The following is an 18929-nucleotide window of genomic DNA, read 5'->3' on the forward strand; positions in this document are numbered from 1 at the left end:
ATGCTGAGTTGGCAACACTGCTTTACCTATGGTAACACTGTTTATGGTCTTCGATAGGGCATTGCGTTCTCATTATACTGTGCAACTTTTGTTTTGATTGCTTTAACGGTTTTCAAGATATTTACTTTAAACGTACATAATTCCATGACATAATTCTTTGGATCTTCATATTTTGAATACTAGTAGTTCCTATCCTTTTGGTCCATAGCACCTTAAATTTTGCTCGTGTGCATTTCTTAAGATGCTCTATCAGATGTGCTATGTGGCAATCAGATTTTAGCGACAACTTATGGGACCCTCCCGTGTGAGGGCTAAAGATACCCATATTACTTGTAATTAGGTAATTTACACTTTTTTCAGATGTTTCTGTTATAATAATAACAACTTTCTTATTCGCTATGGATCTTAAAAAGTTCATTTAATTATCATTATTTAATCTTTTCTTTCAAATCCAGTGTACTTACTGTTAAAATCTTTTTAAGAAATTCGAGTTCGTGAGCCCAGGAACGGATTAATTAAACTTCTATTATTTAAAAGGGAAAAAATATCTTTGAACTTGGTGCAGGATTATGGAACAGATTAAGTTGGGATTTCAAGGTCATTACATATTTTAATCCTAGGCTTTAATAATTATCTGTGGAAGGCGTATATTCCCGGTCACCATGAAAGAAAACATTGATTCATTTTCAGGACCAAGACATCAATCTAGTGTTTAACGAAAAATCTGAATCACACGTGTTTCTACCGGGAGTCAACCTCTGGTGTACCATAACGAAGGCGCGTTTGCTTATCGAATATCCACAAGGAAGCTTAAAATATGCGAGAGGTTCCGCAAGTCTAGCAGGAACCGAATTTCCTGAAGACCCCGTTAAGTGTTCCCCGCCGTACCTAAGTTACATGACTTGATAATTGACTGTTCTCTACTTATTGATACAATTATCTATTTAATTTATAAAAATAACACTCGCATATCTGCTGTGCCTTTCCACACTTCCTTTCACAGTAACATCTCAGAGGTAAATCAGTTTAAGATGTTGAAGAATATTCCTTCTTGTCTTAAATGCTTAGGAAAAATAACATATTAATTACGAAATTGTAAAACTGGATTTAGAAAGTATTTTATTTCTTCCTTCGTAATTTGTGTCGCACGGAAACGGGGAATTTTTAACGTTAGAGTTCGCAGCATTGTAATCCCGGCACCGATGCGTAGTTGTTAAGAACGCATTGCCATTTAGTAATCATACATTGGAGTGTTGCGGAACCTGCTATCGCTGTGAGAGCGTTTTACAAGCAGAGTGATACTGTGACTGCTTCGCAAATGTTATTTTGACAGCGTTATAAGCTACTACGTCATGGACGTGTTCCATCTTCTCATGCGATTACAACGTGAGTGCGTAATTTGGAAGAAGCTGGTTCAGCCTTGAAAAAGAAGCCTACAGGTGGCGTTCGAACGGTACGTACCCCAGAGAACATTGCAGCTGTTTCGAGTTCCCATCGAGACGAGTCCTTGCCGCTCCATTCGACCACATGCTTCTGCGCTAGAAATTGAGCGATGAATCGTAGAAAGAATACTACGAGTTAGTTTTAGTATCCTGATCCTGATATCCAGTATCCTGATATCCTGATATTCTTCAAACCAGTCCGCAACACCTCTGTGTAAATGGGCGGATTACCATCCTGGAATATGGCGTTTGTTCGGAAATATCATCTGGGCCCTAGGATACACAAAGTCGTAGAAAGAATACACGAGTTAGTTCCACCCCTATTGTCCAGAAATTACATCAGCGAGACCCTGTGTAGCGTAGAACGTTTGGTGAACAGGTTTTGGCTAAAATCACCGAGGACGCTAATTACCTTAACAATATATGAATGTCAGACGAAGCCCACTTCTACCTTAACAGATACGTTAACGAACTGAATTTCCGTTACTGGGCACAGGAAAATTTTTGTAAGCATCCATTGCATAGCGGCAAAGTGTACTGTATCATATCATGATGTAACTGGCCCTTATTTTTCAACTTGAGGATGGCATTAACGTCCATTCGGTATGTTCAATATGCTTGAAACATTCTTTACATCGAGAAGAGATGACACACGATCTTAACATCGAAAGCGGTTTTATCAGGACGGAGACACGTCACATACTCTCGACAATCGATACAAGCCGCTCGCCAATTGTTTGGAACGCGCGTCATTCCACGTAACGATGATATTGCATGACCTGCGAGATCTCCTGATCTTGGCGTGTATTTTTTATTTCTGTGGGGACATCTTAAAAACAAGACGAATCGCACATGTTCTGCAACTATCCATGAACTGAAACAGAAGACTGAAGACGAAATCATTGCGATTCTCCACGACACCGAGCATTCCAGAGTTTCCATAACAGGCTATTAGAATGTGAACGCAGAAAAGAAGCACATCTTTCCCGTATCATGTTTAAGTAAAGAGACAGTTTGTGACATTTTGTACTGAAAACATAAATGGTACATTGTATACAAGTACTTTCCTCAATAGAAGATGTTTTTCCTGTGTTTATTCGTGCAAATTACATTACTTCAAAATTTCCTGTTTCCCTGTGCCATCCTGTATACGAGTGTCGCAAGCCAAACAATGCTTCGAAAATCTACTGCAGACTTTCTGCGAGCAGAACAAATCCTGCCCACCATCATGTTCAGCGCGCGTCAACACACACTCAGAGGCTCTATTCTAGTTCCTTCTCTACCGCCTGCCGCAAGGAGGTGGTTTCCAGTCACGTTTACATGATACGTAAGGGGGAACGTTTAAATAACTTCCGTGAACCAGGTGAACGTTAGAAAGAATCAAACCAGAATACGTGAACAATGGGTAACATCAAGAATATCACGTCCGTTGCCACACCTCTCATCGACATCAATCAGGTTTGCAGACTTCATATTAAAATAACTAAAAATTTTATTCTGTTGGTCCGCATTTATATACAGGACTAAATGTCCATATTTTTAAAAATATTTTTCTTTGTATTAATTGGGAATGCACGTGACTTGGTAACTACTTATACGGTTAACCCCTAGCACAGACGATAGTGCACTAAAATTATAAAGCATGACACACGATCAACCTATATGATTCGAGAAAACTTAACAATTTTAGAATGGAAACGGCGTGTGTGTGTGTATCTAAATAATTTCATTTTACATACGTACATATGTAAAAAAAACAGGTGCACAAGTACTGAAATCCAATTTTATTAGCCATAATTTAAATACTACACAATGAAATGTACACATTTTAATTTTCCAAAATATAATCACATGATTCTTCAACATCACTTTAAAGTAGGATACACTAATTCTTTTTCTTACACTCAGCCATTTGGCACCTAACAGGTCAGGAACGATTATATTCATTACTACTACTTACGAACATTTAAAAAATGCTTTCAAGTAAGACTTCATCATCCAGTGATGTCCATGTTATATCATAATATCACATCCACGTAAGTAAAGGAACTTTCAAAAATACGGGAGAAAGGTGTGTTTACCTGTAACACTTAAATTCCTAGACTATGTTATTATCTGCTTTCAAAGTCTTAAATAAAAAATAAAAAATAAAAAAAAACACCACCTTTGGGAACCATTGTACGGGAAACAATCAGTAGAAAAGCACAGCAAAATTGTTCATAATATCTCATAATCTTCCCTTCGGTTTAAATTGACATTAAACCGAAGAGTAATCGTTACAATGAGAAACATTAAGACTGCTCTCAGTCTCAGAAGACAGGTATTGTTGGGAAGACACTTCTAGTATTCTCCATGTTGGAAACTAAAAGAGAAAAAAAATCCCTCATCGTAACAGGGGGTGTTGCATGTTCTTAATTTTGCAAATAATCCACTTCACTTGTAGCTTACAGACACTGGCGCAAATCCCGGGGGATGAAGGGGACATCTCCCCTCCAATCTTGGAACTGGGGGTGGGACTGTCCCCCCAATAATCTGATTTGAAATTTGCTTTTTGGGAAGAATTCTGAGGATTTGTATCCGATTACCACAAAGAAAAGTGAGACGAAATTGATGTGCCTTCAGAATAAGCCTCAAATCTGCCCGCCTCCCAATGTTGAAGACAATTCTCCTCCCCTGATACCCCACAGCATTGTTTTTCAACTTCATAAATATTTTGAACATCGGCTACAAAAAAGTTTTATTCCCGCCCCCCCCCCCCCCTCCCCTCAATGTTGAAGACAGATTTGCGCTGCTGCTTACAGATGAAATCTCTACTTCAAATGATAGATAGAAATATTACCTCTAAATTCAAAAATGTTTTTCCTATACTTTTTATGTAACAAAGAATAGAAAATTTTAAATAGTTGAGAAGGAAAGAAAACTTTATGTGTAAATTTTGGATCATATTTATACAACAGGAACTAAACTTTTCTCTAAGTTGACACAACCAAGTTGGACAAGATTAGCTTTCGATAACTAAAGAACGAAAAGGAACGCTGTAATAACCCCTTGATTGTTCTATGTAGCGTGTAGGTAAACTCTGAAATAAGGAGAAAATACTGACGAAGAAATGCATATAATAAAGAAACACATACCGCTGCATCGATTTATTCGACCACTTCTTTTTATCTATAGCTAAAATATTGATACTGAAATTAGATATAGGAGAAAACGAGCAAATTTGAATTTAGAAACGCGAAAAATTACATGCTATTCCTTATCATAATTTACTTATTATCACACAAATGATAGTAGTATTGCTCGTAGGGTTGTTACCTTAAATGGGCCATATCTTCGTAATTAGGCGTTTCCGACCAGTGGCGGATACATTTATTCCTGTATTGAGTTCCTTAACAGGCGTACGGACTTTGTCGGTTTATTTAGTGTAGCCACTTTATAACCAATTCCACTAATTACTTTAACCCTTTTCCGGATGAATCAAAAACAAAAATGTCCATTATGGTGATATGGAAATCTAATCCGCAAAAAGTGAACTTAGAGCATTACAAAAAGAGATCTGCAAACGTTTCCATATTTTCAATAAATTATAGTGTAGGAAGTATTTTTCCCATGAACCCAGTTAAAAGACACATATGTTTGTTCTCTGTTTTGCACACTTGTAACAAATGAGCTGCAAACAGCTCTATGGATCATAATGTTCGAGGTTCATTTATAATCATTTGTTACAATTACGTGATGACAATCACTATAGATAGTTTCGAACGGAGGCACTTCTTGCCCGAATCTCCGAAATGGTAGTATTATCTAAATAACTTCATGTAAATAATTCTGTATGTTCACATTTTACCTCAATATTGATTTCAGTAACCGTGAAAACTATCGATAGCTTCCGAATGTTTTATATGTCACTCCCTGACCCTTGCCGAATCTATTATAGAAACCTAAGATAGACCAGAGTTCAATCATGTATCAAAAATCTTCAAAATTAGTGCAGAGGTCTAGAAGGAATTAGCTATCGAACGTTGTTTCATTTATTTTATTTATATACCGGTAGATATGCATTACAATGACAATACTAAATAATGCATAAGAATTTGTTTTCTTATCTTTCTTCTTTGTTTCACTGCTCAAGAATAAGAAACGCAAGTAGCAAAGCTTCTTCCGAAGAACCCAAGTCCCACGGCCCGGAAAAGGGTGAAATTGTCCTCATCTCTATAATTAGGCATCCGGCCAATGTTGCAGATAAACTTTTTTTCTTGTATTGCGGTCCTGAACACGTATGCGAAATTTGTCGGTTTTGGGTTGAAATAGAAAGACCGAAAATTCATAAGAAATATATATATGCATCAACAAGAAATTTTAGAACAGGGCAGGAAATAATAGAGGAGAGTGCAATTGGAAGGGGAGTTCGACAAGTATGCTGTCTCTCGCCAACAATATTTAATATCTATCTGGGAGAGAGAGTGAAAAAAAAAAAAAAAAAAAAACTACAAAATTAAGACGGCATTTCAGTAGGTGGTAAAATGATTAGGTGTATACGTTTAGAAGATGATATGGCGATTGTTGTGGAATCTGAAGAGAAAACCAATAAGATGTTAGAAAATTGCAGGAAGGGCTGTGAAGAATACAGAATAAAAATAAATGTGAGAAAGAGAAAAGTCATGGAGACTGGAACGAAGCGGTCGGTGTCAAATACAGGAGTTGGAGGGGAGAAAATAGAACAGGTGTCAAGTTTTCGAAACCTAGGTAATATTAATAATGAAGATATGAATTATGAAGGTGAAATACAAGCAAGGATAGGAATGGAGAAAAGAAGTCTTTAGAAGTAAGAAAATATTATTTTGTGGGACTTTGTGGGAAGACTTGAGAAAAAGACCCATAAAATGCTTTGTGTGGAATATTGTATTGTATGGGGCAGAAACATGAACATTACGGAAAAATGATGAAAAACAACTGGAAGCTTTAGAAATGTGGATGTGGAGAAGAATGGAGAGAATTAGCTGGGCTGAGCGGAAAACGAATGAGAGGGTCTTACAAATGGTGGGAAAGAAAAGAACAATTTTAGATATTATATTAAGAAGAGGAAGAGAAATTGGTTGGAACATTGGCTAAGAAGGAACTGTATCATAAGGGACGTGCTAGAGGTATGGTGGCAGGAGAGGAAGAGGGCAAAGGAGACTATAATTAATAGACTTCAACACAGAAAAATCGTACGTGAAGACGAAGAGGTTAGCGTAAGACCGTGGAGAATGGAGGAAGCTTCTCGGCTCCGGCAAGTGACATGCCAATAATACCTATGATGATGATGATGATTTCCGAAACACCACATATATTCGACAAAAATAATTTTCAGGAAGTAACGGATATTTAAATGGATTTGAAGAAGAAATCAATATAATCATACCATTTATATTCCAGTTCACTTCAAGAAAACAGAAAAATAATTTCCCTAAAACATTCATAAGTTCAAGAACAAAAATAGCACAGGTATTCCAACACCGTTACGTTTAAGCTTAGAGCTTGACCTTTATAGATAAACAGGATTTAAAATTTGAAACGTTCGACAGCAGATAATACATAGGGTAAATGATCATTGCTTTATTCCTCCATTACCATAAAACTAAAGTAATAGTTCTGACACTTGGCTTCTAAAAAACTCAAATCTTATATTTTAATAATATTATTACTATTTAAATCCACAAAAAATAATATGCAATGAATATGAAACGAAATACCTTTCAATGGCAGTTATCAAAAATTTCCTTTTTATGCTAAAAATGCCATGTTTACTGCGGTATTAATTTTAAAATAAATAATAGAAAGATTTGTTCTTAGCATTATGTTCATTTTTCAATCTTTATTTATTTATTTATTTTTCTTACCGCATCTAAACTTTAAACTGTAGAAACAATTTACAACTATTTAATATGTACACGAAAAATTTCACAACATACCAAACACTCTTTCTGTTCCACTTGACACTCAGCTCAAAACATGGCTATAAAATCAACTAAGACTTATTGTAACATAAATAACTTAAATTCAGTAATGATCGAATGCTTCACAGAAGTTATTCTATAATGCTACGACTAGTGCTTCACGACTGATTCTAAGAACTGCTTCCTGATCCCTATCATTAATTCATTACTTAAGTTAAAATATTTTTCTTCTGTAACACTTCCACTCTCTTAAAACAAGAATAATTTATTTAAGTCGAAATAAAATAAAAATAAAAGGTACTTCCGAATGGTCTCTTTTCATCTTTTTTCTCGACTCTGAGGACGAGATGATAGTTTAGAAAGCTTGATAGAGTTATTTAGTCTTTTCTTGATATTTTTTATCCATAACTCGCATTAAGCATCCTTTATTTTTATTTTATTTTGCTATTTCTTTTGTTCTAACCACTAAGAATTTATTAATTTATTTTACAATATTCTCTCACTTTGAATTTGTAACGAGTTTTACAGAGTTTTAGTACTGAAGCAGGCATATCTGCTGCACATTCCTATGAAAATAGATTGTTCTTTGCAACATTCTCCCATGTTCCAATTCAAACATATTCTCACTCATGCTAAATGGAACTTTTACGACAGTTATAGAATCAATATTAGTAAAATACGCATCACAGGTGCCGCAGAAATTTCACTTCTGACAGATTTGTCTGCTACAAAAGCAGGAAATAGTAGACAAAAAGGTATCATAAATCTTTCAGTTTTACGTCCTATGCTTATGCCGGCCAGGCTAAAGAAGATGGTGATGATGAGAAATGAATGCAATGGTGAAATGAATAAAATGGGAGGAAACGAAAGAACTCCGAGAAACCTACGAACAGGTTTGTCACCACAAAGCCCATTTGGCGCAAGTTGGGATCGAACCAACGACCCCACGTACCAGAGGTGAACGATCTACCATGGAGCCACCGTGCACTCAAAAGGTATCAATTACCACCTCACGTTTTAGAGTAAAGCGATATATAATGCTACAAACTTGCTTCCTGGGTTAACAACAACCTAGGAAAACCATCCTGTCATGAACGAATGTCAAATTTATTTAATATCTCCATTGGAGGGATTTCTCTTATGTGATAGGGAATAAAGGAATATCAATTAACAAATACACAAACTAAAGCTGAGAAGGTTGTCACGTGACACAAACCAACCACAAAAATATTTACATGAAGGATATTTATTTAGCATGTCACATGCTAATAACTGAGAGACGTGAAACCGACTCTCCGCTAGAATGTGAGAAAAATGAACATCCTATTTTAAGTATGGTGCTAAGCAACCTCAATACACTATGGAATACACCGTGTGGTGACTCATTTAATTTTTGATTAAATGGGATTTAACATCCTACATAAGCATCGAAGCTATATGACACATAGGGCTACAGTTTCACATGTACTTTCACCCAGAATGGAATCTTGGTCACGAACACTAAAGACGAGAACACTAAACATTTTTTTCATATTGGAGTTCTTATTAATCTTTCATCATGACGTATGAAAAGATTATTTTCGAATTATTTTACTGTATGTGACTTTCGTCCTACGACGTGCTTTCTTTTACGGAATTTGTTTACATTTTCTGTTTGTATACTATTTAGAAATCACGCCCTGTATTTTATTTGAACACGACCATCAAAATGAATCAAATTTCGACTGCTAAACACAGAGCTCTTTCTCCTCATCCAAGAAACTGCCAGAAATCAACTTTCCTCGGCCGGGTTATAGTATTAACTGCAAACTAAATCAAACTTACAGACACAATATATTAGAATACAGGGGTTATCAATATGATACTCAAATTCTATCACAACACATTAAATTCATCCTTAAGTTAAATGTAACGGAGCGTTTAATCGACAATAAACAGCAGCAAGTTTCTGATCCTTCCAATGTATTAAGAATGAGACAAATATTTATACTTCGGTAAACCTAAAGGATTCACGTTTAGTTCTACCGTAGAGTTAAATTAGATCAATTACAGACTTCTTTTATTTCATTGCTAGAACACTTTATTTTACAGATCAAATATGCGTTTCCACAAATCAAACTCTTTCAATAATGAATAAAAATAACGATCAGAAAAGTGGATGACTAATTCCATTGAATCATTTTGTTTCGGGAGAAAGCTTTAACATCAGACTCTTAAACTTGACTTTCCTTAAAAGATGCAATGCACTAAGGAAAAATAATGCTGTTTTTTGTAGACTAAAGCACCATTACACCAATCTTAAAAGGATGAGAGGGTGTTTACAACAGATATTGAAACTGATATGTATATACAAATATTCTAAATGATGCACTGTTATTTTGTAACCCATTTTTCTTTCTTACACCAACTAGCATTTGGACATAAATATAAATACTTTTACTAAAAAATACGGAGAATATGTCTTACTACATATTAAAATAAACTACCTGATTGTAATAAATGCTCTTTACTATAAATAAACATAAAATGGTATTTGATATTTTTATAATGTCAAGAAAATAATATCGAATCTCTGAACAAACTACTTATATGTCACACGCATTTTCTAATAGTCATAAGCTATTAATAAAATCAAATGATAAAAAAACTGGGTATCATCTAACGTAAGCACATGATATACACTCATCCTTAACTTGGAACTTAAGCTGCCATTCATATGTCAGATATTTAATATATATATATACATACACACACACACACACACACACACATATATATATATATATATATATATATATATATGATCTCAAGTACGCACACATATGCTTTAAAAAAAATACATATACAGTATACACAAAAAAATTTTGTAACCCTGTAGTTATCAGAATGATTAATTTCTGTTTATCTATTTCACAGAGAGAGATGCATTGAATTTTGAATTCAAACAAAGGATTAGATTTAATAGCAAAAGAAAAAATCAAGTGCAGTCATGAAGTATTTCCAAAATGCTGAATCCATATTTATTCTTACGTATAATGCTCATAAAGGGCCTGTTTTTCATTGATTTTAAAAAATGGTTTGCGCGCTTTATTTTGTCTCACATAAATTGGTATTTGAAAGATTACGAATAGACCCTTTAACTAAATATGGAGGGGAATCTTGTCCAAAACTAAAACTGAACATGTATTCCTGTCAACAGCTTATACATTTATTAAAATGGTAAAACGATTTGATTCACGAAGTAACCAAATCTCTAAATGATGTTTTTTTCATCCCAATATCTACTTTCTTCATATTTACTTCACTCTTAAACGGTAGGATGTTAGAGAATTGACTAAAGATTGAAGTGTACTTAATTGACAACATACTCCTCCGAAACTCCCTTATCCTATTCTCAAAAAGTGAATATATGCTAATATCAAGCAGAAGATATGTGCATTGGTCCAACCACTCACAAAAAATATGCCTGTTTGTAATTCTATTCTACTGAATAACTTCAACATGCTAGATTAATTAATTCCAGCTGCATTTAAAAATATCTATGAATACTATTGTGAAAAACAGTTCCTTTTGGGCAACATTTCATTAAGCAGTTCAAATTTTGAAAATTTGCCTAGTTTTTATCATTCAATATATTCGTCGCAGGAAGTTTCAGTATGTTTCTCACGGCAAAATTATTGTGGTGGAGTGTACAAGGTAATAATTAGATCCCAAGTGTTTAACCGCAGTTTTGACTCTGGGTACTAAACTCTTTGGGTTTTATCTTTCGTTATACAATTTTGCATATTACGTAATTTTTTAAATTTTGAACATTACAACACAGTACTTTGGCGAATTTACTTATAAAATAGTCATTTTTATAGCTCATATCTCTAATCTGAGGTGACAACTTCAGTACAAGAATGTTACTATGTTATAAACGATGAAAATTACAAGTGCAAAATTTAATAGTTTTCACATAATAAGACAAAAAAGTTACACTAAATTACATGGTACCTTTCTCTGTTAATAGATTTAGAAGTTAACCCGCTATCAGTAAGAACAAAGAGTAAGTCATGATTCCTTTCAGTGTTTCTACACAATAAAAACACAACCTGGACACACACACCAGAAAGAAGTACATTATTCGAAGCAAAAATCAGAGAAAAGTGTGTTGTACAATGCAGAATTAACCCTACGCATTGCTGCTCCGGCTGTGAGCTGACCCTATAAATTTTTCGTCCGCTCTTTTGTTGAGTCACTCTTACAATTAAGTATAAAGAAAAGGCCAAAACATGAGTTAATATAGAAGTTTTAATTTTGTAGTTCCAACTTTGAATATTTTATAGTTGAAATTTTTGAAAAACCAAAATAGTTGAGAAGGTTAATGGTGTCTTTTTTAACTATTGAAAGCAACAGTATCGCAATTATGACATGTTTAGATAAACAAAAAAGTGTATCCATCATAATAGACATTATGCAATTCAACTCAACTCAATGTGATTTGTTTCTGTCGAATTACATCGAAAATCACATTATATTGCTACGGAATATGAGGATCGTGGCCGCAATCGCTACCTGTAATCACGAAATGTATAAAATATATAGTATGAACTACAGTACAGGACTGCACGAGAACATATAAAGAGCCATTGTACATCTTTACACCGTATTTGTCTTCATTACTTTTATATAACGAAAAATCTGAAAGTAAGTGATGACTTACTCTGCATTTACATTTTTCTATACTCAGAAATATTACCGGGGGAACTTATCGAAGCAATTTTAAATTTAATGAGGAATTGCTAGGAAGGAATACTAATATGTCCCTGCTTTACACCAAATTTATTTACACATTGGAAATTCACGAAAGATTCACACCTTAAGTGAAGCAAGATCATGAAACGATCTTTCAAACGCGGCAGAAAGAAAAAAATAATAAATGCAGTGCTGCAGTTTAGGTGGAAATTAAAAATGAAAATGAAATCTTTGAGTTTTACGTCCCACGCTTATGCCGGAGAAGTTAAAGGACACGGTGATGATGAGAAATGAATGAAGTGGTGAATGAAAAAAGTGGGAGGGCACGGGAGACCTCTGAGGAAACCAAGCACACTGTGTTTGTCCACCACAAAGTTCACTTGGCGCGAGCCGGGATCGAACCAGAGGCCCCATGCACCAGAGGTGAACGCTCTACCACTGAGTCATCGCGACGCCCCAGGTGGAAATGAAGAAAATAAGATACTTCTAAGACACTGAAGCATGTTATGCCAGACCCATTTTGATAATGCTGCTTCAAGAGATTTGAATTGGAATTTAATGATCACATAATTAGTTCAATACATTTCCTCTTAGAAATCTGAACACACCTCGCATGTACTTAATAATTCCTTGGTTTTAAAGAAAACTCACCTTGTTTCTAAGTTTAAATGCACACTCACACATACACAAGTCATCCTTTTATACTAAACTCTACTCGTATATCCTATGTATGCATGTGAAAAGCAGTTGGTTTTACACTTAGCGCATAGAATATCAATAGCAACTTTTTGTAACCTCGAGTATTTTTGCACGATACCAATGTATTAAGTAGTAATTTAGGCTGTGTCTGAAGAAAAGAAAGATAAATTGAACATGAGTCGTTCACAGATTACACTGTTGTTTAAAATATTTCTTAAAATCTAACAACATACCACTCTATTTCATTTCTGACGAATACGATTCATGTATGTATCAAATTTCATTTTAAAAATTTGTCCTTACTAGAGTATCGTAAAAATTTATCTTAATGAACACCACATGTAAAGTCATCCTTCACTTTTACACTGTTAACCTACACTTTGTTTCGGTCATGTCTTCAGGGATTCGGTTCAGTGTTCAAATACGATTTCTTATAAGGTTCTTTTCGGCGTAAAACGTGACGTAAGTATATATGAACGTATTGTAGAAGAATGCTTTGGAAGAGAGTACTTTTTAACCGTCAGTCGAGTCAATATGACAAAAGTAAAAAAGTGTACTTGTGATCACCAACCCAATACAAGAAGAAAATTTTGAATGATCAAAATTTAAAAATATTATGGTTTCATTGTTAAACACATTAAAATACCATCAAATAGAATAAGAAGTATTATTTACGAAAAATGTTTACCTTCGGTTTATATGGGTGTGTCACAAAATGTACTAATTATTTGTTTGAATTGTACTAATTATTACTGATTACTAGGGCAACACGATTTTTTTGTTTATTATTAACAATATCTGATTCTCCTCATAGCCTTATTAAATAAACTTTTTTCATGAAACGAAAAACCGTAACTGGAAATTCTGAATGAAACTAATTATTATTGAAATAAAAACTATGTACAAATTCAATATTAAAAATGTACTGTGTTTTTGTTTCCACTGGGGCAAAAGAGAAACATTATAACAAACAAATAAATCTTTACTTAACCAAACTCAAAGAATACGACTCAAAATTAGGACTGGATCAAGAATTGAACCCGGGGTCTCCACCTTACCGTACCAGTGTGTTACTACTTTATCTACCTAGTATGCTTTCTGACCAGCTACATCTCTTCACTCTTCAAATCGGGGCTACTAAGTTCTGGAATTCGCACCTTATAAAGAATACGATGCAAGAAAAAATCAGTAGATGCGTCCACTCTTCGTATAATTTCTTTCATATATTTTTATGTACATAAGGCTAAACGTAAGTGAAACATTTCAATCACATGTGAATTTCATTTCGAAAGATTTTATGAAATCGTTCATTATGTATGTGCTCTAATGATTATTTCAAGTACTTTTCAGTATATCTTTAGAATATAAATCGAAACCTTCCGTAACTTCAAATTTTCCCACGGAATACCAACGCTTTGCACTTGGATTAAGTAATAAGCTTTGTTTGAAGATAAAAGCAACAGTAACTTCTAGCAAGTATCGATTTTTCTTATGTCCGGGAATCATTTCCACGCAAGAATGATTGGTTGGCTGTTATCGAAGTTTGACAATCCTTTTCATTCGCCGAGGCTCCATAAGACACAGACTTACACCTTAATATGGTATCCGAACAACATGAATGCCCATCAGTAATCAAACAAACTTGAGTCCCCCATATCAACTACGGAAACAATAACTATTTAACTACAAAGGAGAATACTTTCACTAATAAAGGAGAAGAGAAAAGAAACTGTGAGATATTAGATATCCCACATTTCCCTAGTCAGAATATTAATTCATTAGAATAAAAAAAGACAAAAGTACTAACCTAATTTGTAAATTATAACAACTACTCAAGACACATAAATTAAAAAGATTGTTATTTTTCACTGGAAAGTCTCATGCTACATCTCAGCCCAATTTTACATTAACGAGTAAGTTTTGGAGTGGCCTCCTTTTTACTCTTAAATAAAGCGTTGAATTTCAATACAGACAGCGACAGTATATCCAATCAAAAAATTAGAACTACCACATAAACACAGACAAAAATATGTACCGTTTATAACATACATACATTAAAACATTGACGTGACACATGAATTTACATATCGAACAAAGCGACAAGTGCACAAATTAACAACAACTGCCTGAGAATACCCTTCAATATCTAATGAGATTATAACCATCTTTTTCTCTGTTATTGGTCCCTCAATGCATTTTAAAAAACTGCACACATATCTTATTTGTATAATTGTATAACAAACACAATGGATTTTTTGAATAAATACCCATAAATATAATTAAGATAATTTTAACGTGACATGATGAGAGTATATAGAAAAATATCTACAAGAGACTCAATAATCGAACTGTAAACAAACTTTTACTTTGTTTTTATATTTGCATGTACATAAATGTGTGCATTTATTGTATATGTTTCAACACAAAAATCTTCCATTAATCCATTAAAATGAGATTGTCTCTCCTTTGCCCCATTACTATATTAAAGCTTACAATTTCAAGCATTGTATGCGGAATATGATTCTACAAGATACTAAACTCAATAATATGTACATTGTTAAAGGAGATCCTGTCCCCTTAAAGTGACTAACACTAAAGAAAACTTTTAATCGTGACTTACTACGTTTCCTCCACGAATCCACGATGGTTCAACAGAAAATGAATCACAACCTTGTTTATAAAATATAGACTGTAATTCTTACATGGAGCTAACACAGATAATATTTATACGACCTATGGCTTGCTACAATCACACAGAATCATTAGATTTTAGAAAAAGTTTACTCAACACAAAATTTTGTGCTATTTTCGTAGGAATTAAATTTTCAAAAGCGGACGCCATTTGCCCCCTCTAAAGACGCGTTTCAACTACTGCAAGCGTACTAAGGTTGTAATAATCAAAATTCTAAAGTAAACCGAGCCACTCTCACTCGATTTAAACAAACCTTTCAACAAATATAATACTGACGTATTGATATTGCTACAAATTGCTTGTGTCTAAACAGTCTTAATCTTCCTTCGTACCTCTGTTTTACCTAGTCGTAATGTGCCTACTAACCACTTTCATACTTATCGAATGCCTTAATATCTCATCTGCATTGGTACATTTTCTCTTTAAGTACAATAAACCCGATATAGGACATATTATCCATAGATAGGTATACGTTATTAATCAGTTTCTCTATATGTTCAATTATTAATTATACCTTAATATTATAGATATTATGCCACTCGAAGCGACATCAGAAATTTGGTAATCAAAAATATTGTACCTTTTTCTTAAACGAAGTGAATTGATGATGTACTATAATTGACCACCATCCTTTAAGAAAACGCCATTATTTGATTCAAATTATTTGGTCATATTTAATATAAATATATCAGTGGGATTGAGAATGAAAATTGTGAATCAAAACGTTCATAATCTGACTTTCAGATATACCACTGTTTAAAATCCAAAGTATCCACTTTCTCGTGACGACTTTTTTACAGTTTTCGGATGCATTAAGCCTCACTGGTATCTTTGATCTTCATACTGGTTTATCAATAATAGCAACACCAGTATAACTGCGTCCAATGCTCATTGAAGAAGGAAGCATAGACCATGTGTCTGTCTTAGGATTATACACTTCTACTGACGCCAGGTTTGCCATTCCATCATCACCACCAACAACATACATCAAGCCATTCTGCGCCACAACGCCTAAAATTTTGTATGGTAGAAAAAAGGAAATATTTTAAATTCATTAAAGGTATTTCTAACAGGTGATGTCACATTAATACGGATCAATTCGATTATCACTTTTATTCAATCCACCGATTTTTCTTAAAGAAATAATTTTGGTATTCGGACCGAATCTTCTTAATGCGACATCACTCTACGCTTTTGGTAGATTTATCAAAATAAACATTTTACAGTGGTGGAATAAAATACACAATAACAAATGAAGAACAAAAGATATATATTATTTCTTCTATATATTCACTAATTAAAGCTATAGGATACAAAGGGAAATGGGAAGCGAAAAAATTGGAACTAACCGACAATTATTTCTATCATCACGTACCTTCTTCAGGTGTACAGAAAAAGAAATGTTGCTATGAACATAATAGGAAGAAATAATTATTTCGAAATCGGAGGAGTTAGGCAAACTTATGCTCTGTAATTAAATTATTTATATACTTAAGTAGAGTATTATTCCCCCTTCTCACTCAACTGTTAAAGGATGATTATTTCTGTAGATATAGACTGGGTAGAAAATGCTTAAAGACAGCAGACGCATGTTAAAATCTGAGGTGGTCAAATCAGCTAGGTGTGATAGTTTTTTTTTTTTTTTCAAAGAAATTAAAATAACACTATCGAGGAATGTTAGACATTAATAAATAATTATTGTGGTAGTTTTATGTAGTAGCTCGAGTCTGTAAAATATATTATAAATGAAGATGATGCACATGTATTTTTAAGTTTAATGTCCCACGATTACGTTCGGTGATAATGAAGAAATGAAGAAAGTGGAAGGAAACAGGAGAACTCCTAGAAAACTCACGCAGACAGTGTTTGTCCATCTAATAGCCATCCTAACGGAAACTGGAATCGAACTCTACGCACCAGAGGTGAGTGCTCTACCACTGAGCCACCGCGGTCCATTTGTAGTTAGTGTGCACAAAATAAACGAAGTATATTGAAGGAGTCAAATATAGAAGTAGTATTATTAATATTGACATCAAGTGCGAACGTGAAACTAAAGCAAGGATAGGAATGGAGAAAGAAGCATTTAGGAAGACAAGTATATTCTGTGAGTTCTTGAATAAAAAATTGAAAAAAATAAAACAAGATTCATAAAATGCTTCTTGTGTTGTATTGTACTATATGGGACAGAAACATGAACATTACGCAAACACGATGAAAAATTACTAAAAAGGCTTCGAAGTGTATGTGTGGAGAAGAATCGAGAAAAATAAGTGGGTAGAACGGAAAACAAATGAGGTGGTGGTTCGCACACATGTGCTAGAGGAGTGGTAACAGAAAAGAGAAGGGGACTTTGAAAGCTACAGGTGACGGATGGTATTAAAACAGAAAAATCGTATGTGAAGACAAAAAGGTTAGCAGAAGTCATGGCGCATGGAAGCTTTCTCGGTTGCTGCAAGTGACTTGTCAATAATGGTAGAATAATTATGATGATATTGAAGGTTAATTGGTCTAATATTCATTAGAGTTGTGTGAAGCTTAAACATCATATACATTAAGGAGTTAATCATGTCTGATTTTACCTGAGTTTCTGGAAGCTATTACCATCACAAGGTGTCTTTGCTGATATTACACGAAATTGGGATATAAAAAATTTAACCACATCAACAAATCTTTGTCAGATATAATTTTACATGTTTCTTAAAGTTATTTATTTACTTCATGTCCGTTTATACCATTAAGACTTGAACCTACAGCTTAGCATGGCACTGTAACCATGTTAAGTTCATTGGATATAAAATCGAGAATTTTGAATACATGATGAGAATGTTAACCACTTAGCCACGAAAATGCAAAATGTTTGTTAAGAAACGTTCAACAAACAACTGATTGACCTGATAAATCAGAGACATCAATTAACATTTGAACATTTCTGTTATGTTTTTTAATATAGAGTACACGTGTCTGTTGGTCATTCTGTAAAACACATTTCTCTTGCCAATTGATTTTTCATATGATACACATCTGTTTTTTTTTTAAATCTGCACTGTGAATAATCATTAAATAAGAAATCTGCATATCTATACATGATTTTTTTTTCTTTCTATTTCTTTTAATGTACTTCATTGCCTCGAAATTACAGTATGGGTCAATCCATCTGAAATGGTCCAAAGATGGGGAAAATGGTTGCTCGACCATCTCCGAAAATTATAGAAATTGGAGTGTGAACCTTGTGTATGAGATGGTCAATAACATTATTCATGTTGTCGTATGTACAAGTGTTCCAGAATGGCGGCCATCTTTGTTGTCGGTGGAGTGCTATTTTTTTGCATTTCCAAGCATTTACAACAACTACAGTTGCTCAGAACGTACGTATCAGACGAACTCCAAACAAAAACGAATGTTTACAGGAGAGACTGGGGT

The 18929-nt window shown here is 34.0% G+C and overlaps 1 protein-coding gene across 2 annotated transcripts in view; it reads right to left on the reverse strand.

Moving 5' to 3' along the window:
- Positions 1-3211: 3211 nt before the first annotated feature.
- Positions 3212-18929, reverse strand: part of kel (kelch protein) — a 70719-nt gene continuing 55001 nt past the window's right edge. For both annotated transcript variants that reach the window (XM_081759675.1, XM_081759676.1), the window contains exon 13: positions 3212-16520. In XM_081759675.1, coding sequence (XP_081615801.1) covers positions 16348-16520 — 173 coding nt within the window. In that variant the 3' untranslated portion in view covers positions 3212-16347. The remainder of the gene's footprint in view (positions 16521-18929) is intronic.

The sequence above is a fragment of the Thermobia domestica genome, chromosome 5 (genome assembly GCF_964235325.1).
Source record: "Thermobia domestica chromosome 5, izTheDome1.hap1.1, whole genome shotgun sequence".
In the NCBI taxonomy this organism is placed as follows: Eukaryota; Metazoa; Arthropoda; class Insecta; order Zygentoma; family Lepismatidae; genus Thermobia; species Thermobia domestica.